Source organism: Rhinolophus sinicus, chromosome 14 (assembly GCF_057876585.1).
Source record: "Rhinolophus sinicus isolate RSI-liver-muscle chromosome 14, RSI-T2T, whole genome shotgun sequence".
NCBI lineage: Eukaryota > Metazoa > Chordata > Mammalia > Chiroptera > Rhinolophidae > Rhinolophus > Rhinolophus sinicus.
In genome coordinates this window covers 125,070,350-125,082,692 of record NC_142514.1, presented here as the reverse complement: position 1 = coordinate 125,082,692, position 12,343 = coordinate 125,070,350, and the positions used below count along the sequence as shown (strand labels likewise).

Genomic DNA, 12,343 nt, shown 5'->3' with positions numbered 1-12,343 from the left:
AATAGGGAGTATAAAAACTCTCAACTGTATCTCTGAAGAATTTTTTAAATGACATTTTCATATATATCAGCATGAAATTTGAACATCTCAATTGAATCTGCTTTGAGCATGTCTGTGATAGATGCAAATGTGAAGGATAAAAGTAGTCCACATCTGGAATATTCCACTTGGGTTTCTCTGCTGAATATGCTAGAAGCTCACTGTGAATGGTTTATTTTTTTAATAAGATACATTACTCACCCATGTCTACCCCTCCACTCCATTCACTTTTGTGAATGGACAGAGGCCATACTCTGTTCTGTTGATTCAGAGACAGAGATGAGGAGGAAGAAAAGACTAGAAGCTTACATGGCACATGAGGATGAAATTTTTAGACTGGAGAAGAAAAGCCCTGGAAAGAGAGGGTCATTTTCTGATATTTGAAGAGCTGTTACAGGTGAAGGGTGGTTTGCAGCTTGTTCTTTTTATTCTTGGATATGAGGTGGTGGTGGGGGGTGGTGTGCAGGTAGAAATAGCAATCAAAATTAGAAAGACCGAAATCTGCCTCAGTGTGAAGAACGTCACATTAGCTGAAACTCCCTAGTAAATACTGAGGACCCTGTTATCAGACTCAGAGCAGAACTTGGGTGCTTGGTCAAGGATATTGTGGGAGGGATGCTTTCGTTAGAGGGTCGGATATATCTAGTGATCTTTCAAATCCGTTTGAGGTCTGATTTGAGTGAGGCTGACATCTCATCAGTGATGCCAACTAATGTATTGCTGATTCAGTGTCAGGTGTTATCTCATTCATGAACACATATTTATCTATTGTCAGCTACATGCCAGGCTCTGTTTTAAGCAACCAGACAGAGACTCTCCTTGTAGAACCTACTTTCTGTAACAGGCAGATGGAAGGAGCCTCCTGGAGATCAATACTCCAGGACTGTGTGGGATAAAGGACCAAGAATATGTCACATTATATTGTACGTATTTTTATAAATCAAAACAGACTCTCTTTGCAGAGAATGAGTATTTTTTTATAGTCTACAAAGGCATACCAAGAAATACGTTTTGATGGTTTCTACAGTCAATAATGAAGAACACATATGAGAAATATAATATTAACTCAGTGTTGTTTGCCCAGTTAATGACATTTCTCTATCAGAGGAGAAAAAAATTCTTTAGACACAAAATACTGTGAAAGTTTGATATCCATAGGGATTAAGAAGACAATATAGTGTTTTGGTTAACAACTGGTCTCAAGTTTGACAGAGCAGGATTTGAGAACTAGATCTTTTATTTACTGGCTGAGTCATCAATGGCAAGTAACTTAACCTAAATCTCTGTTTTCTTATCTGTAGCATAGGGATAAAAATAGTAACGACCTCATGAGTGCTTGGCACCAATAAACATTTGCTGAATGAATGAGGAGTTTAGAAAATATAATGAAGAATGCACTTATTGCACTTAACCATACATGGTACCAGCACACAATGATTGAATAGTGTGGAGATGATGGTAGTGATGATAGTGGTTGTAAAACTGTTTTGATTTGGAGATAATATGATCATCTGTGTAGAAAATGCTGTGGAATTTGTAAAAACTCTGTCACAACTAATAAGTGAGTTTAATAATGTTACAGGATATAAGATCAACATACAAAAATCAATTATTTATATACTGACAACAAACATTGAAATTAAAATAATAATGTCATTACCTAGCATGAAAAATATGAAGCACTTAGGGATAAATTTGACAAAAGATCTGCAAGATCTGTATAGTAGAACTGTAAAGCATTGCTTAGAGAAATAAAAGAAGACATAAATAAAGGGAGAGATTTAAGAATCACTAGTCTCATAGTTGTTAAGATGTCAGTTCTGTCCAAAATGATGTGTAGAGTCAATGCAATCCCAGTCAAAATCACAGTAGGTTTTTATAAATTTATATGGATTTTAAAGCTAATGCTACAATTTATATGGAAACACAGAGGTTCTGGAATAGCCCAAACAACTTTGAAAAAAAGAACAAACCAACAAGACTTAACTTCCCGATTTCAAGACTTGTTATGAAGCTACTTTAACACAGTGTGATATCAGAGTAAAGACAGACAAATAGATCAATGGAACAGAATGGAGAGTTCAGAAATAGACTCATACTTACTTATATGATCAACTGATTTTTGACAAAAATACAGAGGGAATTCAGTAGAGAAAAAAGATAGCCTTTTCAACAAATGGGCTGGAACAATGAATATTTACATATAAAAAGAATGAGCTTAGATCCATACATTGCACCATATACAAACATTAACTAAAAATTGACCATGGATATAAATATAAAACCTACGATTATTAAATTCTAGAAGGAAATGTGGGAGAATATCTTTGTGATCTTAGATTAGGCAAAGATTTCTTAGATACCAAAAGCATGCTCTACAAACGAAAAATTCATAAGTTGGATGTCATCAAAATTAAAGTTTCTGTTCTTCAAAAGATGTTATGAAGAGAATGGAAAGACAAACCACAGACTGGAGGAAAATATTTGCAAATCACTTATCTGATAAAGAAATTTTGTTCGCATATAAAGAACTCAAATTTTAATAATAAGAAAACCACTCAATTTAAAAAATGGATAAACAATTTATATACTGAACCAAACAAGATATGCAGATGGAAATAAGCACCTTTAAAGACGATCAACATGATCTGAAGATGCAAATTAAAACTACGAGATGCCACTGTTTACACCCATTAGGATGCCTAAAATTAAGGCAAGTGACCACGCCAAGTATGCCACAAGTGAGGACATGGACCAACTGGAATGCCCCACGTTTACTGTTGGTGGGAATGTATTAATAAAATGGTGCAGACGTAGCCCTGCCATACAACATAGCCATTCTACTTTTACGATTATTTAAGAGTATTAACAGTACTTCCATAGAAAACTTGTATATGAATGTTTTTGCAGTTTTATTTGTTACATCTAAAAGCGGAAAACAACCTAAATATCCCTTAACAATTCAACTGTTTTAAAAAATTGTGTTATACCCGTACAATGCAATAGTACTAACAAATAAAATGGAATGATGTATTGCTATATATAGAACATGGATTAGTCTCAAAATAATTATTCAGAGTGAAAGAAGCCAGGCAAAAAGAATATATCTGTATGACTCTATTTCTATAAAATTCTAGAAAATGCAAATGAATCCTTAGTAACGGAAAGCTGATCTGGTGCCTGGCAGTAGGGAGAATTGGGAACATTTATAATTGGGATTAAAAATGGCAAGGAGGATACTTTTATGCATAATGGTTATGTTTGTTATCTTGATTGTAATAATGGATTCATGGGTATTAAAACATTCCAAATTATTTACTTTAAATATGCATAGTTTATTATATGTCAATTATACCTCAGCTTAAAAAGTAATAAGAACACATAGTGTTTGTATCAAAGCTAAAGGGCTCATGACATGACTTTAGTAATCCTGAGGCAACCTCAAAAGAGTTTTTGCTTCATAAAAAAGATCATATGGATTTACATTTTTAATTGTGACCATGTAGATAATTAGCTGTGAGAGCATAAAAGTAAGTAAGTAAATGCTGTCACTGGATATTGGTTGTAGATATGGTTAATACGGAGCCTTAGATGAATCTTATAATTACTGTTAACGCATTTCAGAGTCTTTATTTTTATTTTGTCCTCAAATGTTGGATCTTGAGATTGATGCCTGAACACTCTGTTCCACAATACTCATTCACACTTCCAGTTATTGAGTAAATACAGCCATAAACATAGCTTATCTTAATGAGAGAGATTCTAATTTCTAGTGGACATGTCTGATCCTTCATTTAAAAAATAGAGTGAAATTCCACCCATGTATTTTAATTTGCATTAGTGGATGCCTTTCATCTAAGGATTTCTCAAAATCATTTAATGTCCAAAGTCTCTGATAGATCATTTTCCAGTCTGACAGGTGCAAGAAAAGAGAATTAAGTGACTTCAGCCATCACAAAGCAGTTCTGTGACTGCAAGTCTGTGTGCATGTGAGTGAGTGCGTGTGTGGTGGGTGCCAGGCTAAGTACAAGCAGAGCTGACCCAGCTTCTTTGACGTTGTTGCTTATTGAGATGCATGATCTTGTTAGTGGCCTTAATTTGCTGTTCCCAAATCAGGCCAGGTATTTTCATGAAAGGGTATGTCATGGGTAAGTCACAAAGACTGTGCAGGAATGCCACATGATTAGAGAATAAAAAGAATCTAACATGATAGTCTATTCCAAACTTCTGTCAAGATTGTCCTTTGCTTTAGGGTGTGGTCACTATTTACAAGGCTTTTGATATTGCTTTGGATTCATATTGATTTAACTTATACTCAGCATCTCCTATGTTGTAAGCATATTGGCAAACTCTTGGCTTACATTTAATTACATTATCACCACAACACTGAGAGATGGGTAGTAAACCTAGACTTGCTTGTTTTAAACACCTTGTCCAGTGTCAAACAGGTAGTAAGTAATGGAGTCTGGATCTGAAAAGAGAACATTCGAGGCGCACAGACCTGGGTTCTTCTACAATTAGCCATGGGACTTTGGGCAAGTTACCTACTCACATTTGAGACCTGAGGCCCTCATCTATAAAAGAGAATTATAAAATTTGCATTATGGGGAAGTCTCATTGAACATCATAGATGCTCAGTAAATGCCATTTCACTTGCCTCCCACCCCCTTCTGTCTCCAGATTGTTTACCTTTCCAGTGTCAGTCTCGACCAGATGAGACTGAACCCTCCTGGCTGTTGGCTGTGCAGTTATCCCCTAAGTGCAGATCTCCTCATTCTAGAGCTGTCTTCTCAGCACGATTGTGCGTCCTGTGAAGACAGAGATCCTCTCTCTTTTATCTCTGCTCCTCCAATGTCCAGCATAGGGTCCAGGAGAGGTTTATGAATTGAATTCACAGGTGTCATTTAAGAGGTGCTTCCCAACACCTTTAGCACAGTTTTTGCAACCTATGTCTCATCCCAAATCCTTCCTGCCTACTCTTTGTCTTCATTCCAGGCACTTGGCTATCTGATTTGACAAGCTCCAGTTTCCCTGGGTGGCAAGCACAACCCATGTCCGCATGGTCGCATGGGGCTGTGACTGCTGCGAGTATTCCACCAGACTGGCCATGGTTTTGTGACAGGACTGTGCCCTGTCCTCATAGATGTTTTCCACACCTGGCCAGGTCTCTAGCTCTCAGAGCTGTCTCTGGACCTTAAGTTCATGTTGACATTCTGTCTTGTCTCAGCCCAGTTTATAAGGCTGCCTATTGTTCACTCGGTTAATGGACATAATAGCCTCATGTTTACAATCATTTTTTGTTTTTTTTTTAATTTTCCGTTTTTTCTCTTTTATCTGCTACCTGGTATATACTCTTCTAATGTCATATGAGCATTTTTGTTTCTGACTTCTAGGTATCACCCATGAATCTACAGGAACCCATTATGTTTTATATATTTCCATGGAGAATATTTAAGATTAGCTTTTGTTGCGTGGCATAACACTGTGCAGGATTCTTTGGTGGATCACTTTGGAACTGAAACTTCAGTGTCATTTGGGTTATCTCTTTTGAATGGTTTAGCTGTTCTGAGTTTTATGCAACTAAGTATTTCAGCCTAACTGTTTTTGGACCTTCCACCCTCCCAGGTGCTGTACTTGGCAGTTTGCTTATGCAGGGTCTGTAGGCCAAATTGTGTGCCTAATACAGTCCAACAGAAATATAGAAGATAGAGGATTCAGGCCAGAATTGGAGAAGTGTTTCTTGACTTTTTCCATGGATGTCTTTTAGAGTATAACATGAATTTCATGCCTTCCATGAGTATCCTGACTACTTTTAGAGTTTTTGTAAGCTGAGTCCCGAGTTTCCCCATCGCAGTGGAAAAGCTTATGGTCCTGTTCCAGTAGGAAGTTTCTGTAGATTAATGATTTGGGTGAGGGCTGGAAACATTGAAGAGCGTTGTGTTTTCTCTGGCTTTTCTGGCAGACATCTGATTTCCTCGTTTGCACTTGTTTCAACCATGAAATGAGAAAGGTGGGAGGGAACAGATTGGGCATTTTTCTGCTCCTAATTTAAAATGATTATCCAAGAGTATCTTTCAAAGTGATTCAGAGTTTGCTCAGTACCCTCTGTAGAGTTCTTGAGGGGGTTAGAGTCCATTCAGAAAGTGTATTGGTACGGCTTCTTTTCTGATTGTTTGGAATAACTGTGACATTGGATTTTGAGGGAAACAGTATAAAGAAGGCTTACATCTCTGCATGCAAAATACTTTTCATCCTACTAGGCAGAAGAACATCTGAAAGGCCTTTTACATTTTTGTGAATGAACACATAAAATAATTTACCCTGGGAGAGGATTTTGTTGCGAAGGAAATCAATTCAATATCAGGTCAAATGGAGATAGTGACCTGATATTGCTCTACTATCCCATGCAGCAGGGGAAGTGTTTAGACCATGCCCTACCTGTTCTTATTTGCTTCTTGTTGTCTCTTCTGTGTTGTGTATGCATGTGTTGAGCTATGTCTATCTGTGAAATTCAAATAAAATATTTATGAATGTTACTATATTTTCCAAGTGGTGGAAGAACTATTTAATGTGGTTTTGCAGAAAATAATTTTCTTACGTAAGGAGAAACATCTTAATGTAATCTCATATTTTGGATTTCTCCTTTCTTTCTTTTTCATAGGCCAAGATTACTTAGCACAGCTCTCCTGATTTGGGATGATTTACTTAGTGTCTTCTGTTTTGCAGTAGCAGTCATGCTCTCTCTGTTTTCTCATAGGAGTCATCTCTACTGCAGACATTCTTGATCGAGAGACAATGGGGTCATACTGGCTGACAGTATATGCCACCGATCGGGGTGTTGTTCCACTCTATTCCACTATCGAGGTCTACATTGAAATTGAAGATGTGAACGACAACGCCCCGCTGACCTCGGAACCTATTTATTATCCTGTTGTCATGGAAAACTCTCCAAAGGAGGTGTCTGTCATTCAGATCCAGGCTGAGGATCCTGACTCTAGTTCCAATGAAAAACTGACATACAGGATTACAAGCGGGAATCCTCAGAACTTTTTTGCCATCGACATGAAAACAGGTAAGGGAATGCTCCTATAACTTTTTAGAAATTGGTAGTCCAACTTTTGTATCCATCCGCCTGACACTTGCTATTCATACTATTTTATTTATCCCCTTATTTATTTTATTGTGTGGAGAACAGTATCCTCCTTTCTGGGGGTAGTTTCTGAAAAGGTGAGCGTTCTGCTTGTCGGGTTGGTATATTTTAATTTCAGCTGATACCAAGGTGAAGTGATTTAATAAAAACCAGAGGCTTTCACAGAAAGCCTTGGATTTGCTTTCCTCATAAAAATAAAAAGTGGTTCCCAGGGTACTCAGAAGGCCCACTGCTGCCTTTCTCTTTCCTGGGAAAGAGTAACCTGGCCTATGCTGGGTTCTGTGGGTAAGCTGGGCTTGTGACACCCCTCTTTCTGGGAACTTCTTCCTTACTTGGTTTTAGTCCAGCTTTCTGTAAATGATCTCCTTAGAGCCTTAACTTTAAGCCCCAGATTTGTTATGATTCCTACCTACCCATCAATGAAATGTCAATGTTTAGAAGAACTTCCGTTGTCTCAATCTTTAATTTTCTGGGGTTTTTTTGCTTAAAAAATTCCCAGACATTGTAATGAACACTTAATTTGTTGAATAGGATCAGAAAGGGCAGATGTGGAATTTGGTTGACTGCATTCTGAGACAAGTACATACAGGAGGAAAATGCTTTGTGGAGTATGTCTCAGTTCATTGTTGTCTTGTGATTTGCCTCTATTTGATCTTAACAAGGGAGTAAAACAGTCAGTGAGGGTTGTGATGGTACAATTTTGATTAATTGAAATTTAGAAGAATGTAAAAATGGTGCTATAGCTATCTCATCCTGGGCAAGCGAGTTGATACTGGTAAAATGTTAGGGTAGGTTGATATTTGTTGGTGTAGACACTCTCAGGTTTCTGAAAAAACTACTGCTCGGGTTGATAGGTATTTCTCCTGCTTATGTTTGTTAAAGTAGAAACATACAGCTGACCCCAAGCATTTTATAAATGTCTGGTTCCCATTAACATAATTTGAAGAGAATGCCAAGGTTTTTTAAAACTATTGATTTTCTCTAATTATGAGTGGGTCAGTCATTTTGTTAAGCGGAGTTAAGCATTCTGACAGTGTTGAATTGGGATTTAATTTGCATTTCATTGTAAGACAAAGAGTGGTCATCAGCTATCAATGTATAAATGAGACCTGCTTGAACTTAAAGGAGAAGTCTCAGAGATTTGGAGCTTAGCCCAACCTTTCAGAGCCCCGGGAAGTAGACAAAAGTGCTCATGCACCTGAACACCCCTGAGCTGTGCTGGGAAGTCCCTCCTGATTCTTTCTTACTATAACAAAGAGCTCCGTATAGTATGGTGACAGATAAATGAATTCAGATACTTCAGAAAGTCAAGAGAGAACCGTGACCAAAAAAAAAGTCACAGTAAGAAGATGGGGCACCAGCATCTTTACATTTCACAGCCCCTGTGGAATCTGACACACCCCAAGTCAGCTTTTACATCTTCCCTCTTGAGTCCATTGCCACTCGAATCATTAACAGTGAGCCCAGCATCCTGTAAGTTTAAAGACATCGCAGAAGGGCAGTTTACAACTGTTCTCCTCCACTTACCACTGAAAATAAAGAAAGAATAAACGTCACAGGGAAGAATTTGGGTTGGATGTGAAGAGCACAGAATACACATTATGTGCAGAGAGCATGTAGACTCATGTAACTAAAGCTATCTTTTATACAGCTTTTGAAAGTTTACACATGAATGTTCAGAAAGGATTGCGTTATAACTTGGCCTATCTTGCCTAATAAGAGCCTTAATCATATTTATAATTTCTCTGTTCTTGTCATAGATTCTTTAAAAGCATTTGTGCCAGGAATAGCATTTTAGGTTAACTTTTTAGATTGCCTAAAATAAATATAGCATACTTGGTAATTCTCAGACACATGATAAGGAAACACTGGACTTGGTGTATCCATTTATTCACTCACCAAGCATCTGTTATGCCTACCGGTTTCCAAACAAAGATCTAATATATAGAGTTATAAAATTAAAATGTGGTTCAAGTTTTTCAGGGACTCAAGGGTACATGCAATTAAAATAATTAACAAATATTTACGATACAGTGAAGGAGTGCAGTAATTGATTATGGTAGAGGAGTTTCACTCAATCTGAGATTGCCAAGAGTGATGGTGAAGGAGAGCTCCATGAAGGAGGTAACGTTTGAGATTATATGTCCTGGGTTTCAAATCCTTGCTCTGCACTTCTTACCTGGGAAACAGGAAAACACAGACTACATCAGACAGTCCTGGCCTCACCAGCTTTGTGCACTTGGGCAAGTGATTGAAACTTTGTGAATTTCAGTTTTCAGCGAGAAAGGGTTATTGCAAGGAATATGGGAGTCCTTATGTGAAATGCTTGGCGTGGTGCCTGGCACATTGCAGCTCTGCCATGCAGGTTGATAGCCCATCCTGGCTGCTTTACCTCTGATTACAGGCAAGTCATGTTATCTCCTGGGGCCTCAGATTCTTATCTGGGAAATAACAATGACTTTACTTAACTTCACAGGGGTTGCTGGTAAAGGACTGAGTGCCACGATGTGTTTGAAGTCTGTTGGTAAACTACAAAGCTCTATAACAATCATGTTATTACTATGTCTGTTTCTTTTGAGATTCACAGAACCCCAAGCCTGGTGTAATTCTTGTTAAGCTTGTTGCTCTAACTGTCATGATGTCTATGGAGCAAACTTCAGCCAGGTCAACTAACTCGTTAAAGAGACACTTTAATTTTGGGGATCTCTTCCTGTCTCTAAAGTCATTTGCCTGAAATAGTTATGTTGATGTAACATTTTTCAGTAATGAAGCTGGGGATGTACCTACCCGGTATAGTTAGGAAAGACTTGTGCTTCGAGTTTTTCAACTAAAAATTGGAGGTGGACTCTATAAAACTGACCTTTCATTTCTTCCTCTGTGGTAGAGCTGAAATTTATGGAAGTTTTTTGTGAGTTGTTTTGGCAATGTGCTACATAATAAATAAAGATTAAAATGATTAATGTGAAGTCAAATAATATCAATACTTAGGGTCCACAGATTGCTTCAGATAACAGATGTCCTGGACGCAAGAAGGGAGAGAGATTTCTCCATTGAACACTCTGTTCTCTACCCAAAAAACTGCTTTTTTATTCTAACAGACTTAAAATCACATAGAATCAGTAGTCTGTGGACCTCCTTCAGTAATTCCTGTGGCTTAAAAAGAAAAACAAAAGCTGTCAGGCTGCGACGTTCTTTCTGGCCTGTACAGAAAACCCTTGATTAATTCCAGGCTGAGCAGTTGAATCCAATCAAATACAGCCTCCTTGCATATGCGTCTTCGCTAGTCAGTGACTAGAGGCCTGCCCGTGTGTTCTGAACAGCAGATACCCAACAGGTGGTGTTCACTTGTTTCTTTGGGTAAACCAGGACTTAAATGCTTCCTTGCATGGCCATTGATTGGTCATCCAGGAACAGGTGTAGGAAATTCCTCTAGGGTTTTGGAATGTTTATTTTAGCCACGTCTATAGGAAGGAATCCACTTAGCACAACGCCAGCATTTGGTAGAGCACTCAATGAATGCTTGTTGGGGGTGGTGGTGTTAAGCATCTTGTATTCTCCACTGGAATGAAGCTTGTGTAAGCCGCAGGCATACAACTCCACTGTCTTTGGAGGAAGGTGTACTTGAAAGAGAGCAATGTCTTCTTTTACTAGTTGATATGTAGCACTGGAGCCTTCCATTCAGTCTTATAAAGTGTATGGTGCGCTACTGTGTATCGCTACTGTTCTAGATCCCAGATGTTGGCGGGATGGGTGATATAACAGAAGTATGTATAAGGCTGTTTCTGCACTTAGGGAGTTTAGTCTCATGGAAAAATATAGGAATGACACATGTGATGTGCTTGAGCAAGAGTGTAAGGCCGTTTTTATAAAAAATAAATGCTCAGTGGCATGTAAGCTGTGAACAGGGTAATGTGTCAGAGCGGGGTGGTCACTGCCAGCTGGTGTGAGAGGGTGTTGTGCGGGGAGGCCTGCAGGGTCTCTGGTCCCGCTCCCCATACAAAAACGCAGGATATGGTGAGGCCAAAAAGGAACACCCACGGAGCCATAGGTCGGGGAGTCATACCACTACGGTCTCACTGGAGGCTGGGTTCACTGGACGTGTGACCTGCTGTCCGTTTTGTCTGCAACCCACCGACGACTCTCTTTCACTCTCCTCCACTCTCCTCCGTAGCCGCAGCAGTTATATTAGCGGCTAATTGGCTAACTGGCTACAGCTGACGGCCAATCAGCCACAGCTGACGGCCATCTACTACCCGAGCCAGCACTCCTCCACGTGAGGCCGAGAGCCTGTAAACTACTTTCTGGGGCTCTGTCCCCACAGAGGGGTTGGGACAGGACTTCACAGACTTGAAGTAGGCCCTGCAGAGAGAAAAGCCAGAAGACTACCCAGAGAATATAAACAAGTTAATTGACCTTGAAACCCATCCTTTGCTACTGGGCCTAGTTTGAGAGGCATTATATCTTTAGGAAAGGAATTGTAAAAGACTCATTCATGTCTGGAGTATTGGAAGAAATTAGAGGTAGCAAATATGCGCATCTCTTCTGTTTTTTGGTTTGATGACCTCTTCCTTTATGTAATATTATAATATGTTAAAATGTGTATTTTTATATCTTCCTTCTGAGAGGCCTACTTTTACAGGGAGAAACATACATAAGAGAGATCCCTTTCTTCTTTCTTTTGCCACTCTTAAAACAAATCCGGGATTAGCATATGCTCTGTTGAGAGCCTGTGTCTGTGAAAGCAAGCCTTGTTTACTCCAGATCTTCTGATGGTTGGTTAAGCAGGATACGGGCTTTCTAAATTCCTTTCTGCAGGTGCCATGTCTCCCTTTGGCTCAGGCCCTGGTCACTGGCAGAGTGACCAGTATTTCGCCTGTATTTGAGTGGAGGTGACGCTCAGCTGTCTTTTACTTTCTGTGAACATCTTGGGATAAACAGGACCCAAGTGTACTTTATGTGTAGACAGACCAGTTGCCCTCCCCACTGGGTGAGCTGAGAGGAGGAGATCGTCTTCTAAGTTGTGTCTGCTGCAGGACACCTCAAATTCTACCATTGATTCCTTTGGGTTTTGGCATTTTCCCCTAGTAAAACACGAGAGGAGCTTATTCAGGTATTGTATACCTTTACTTTTTAAATCAACTCTAAGCAATATCA

General features: G+C 39.0%; 1 protein-coding gene across 6 annotated transcripts in view; it reads left to right on the top strand.

Moving 5' to 3' along the window:
- The window catches only part of FAT3 (FAT atypical cadherin 3), a 634,277-nt gene that overhangs the window by 270,311 nt on the left and 351,623 nt on the right, over window positions 1-12,343 (top strand). For all 6 annotated transcript variants that reach the window (XM_074335616.2, XM_019737552.3, XM_074335615.2 and 3 more), the window contains exon 3: window positions 6,797-7,111. In XM_074335616.2, coding sequence (XP_074191717.2) covers window positions 6,797-7,111 — 315 coding nt within the window. The remainder of the gene's footprint in view (window positions 1-6,796; window positions 7,112-12,343) is intronic.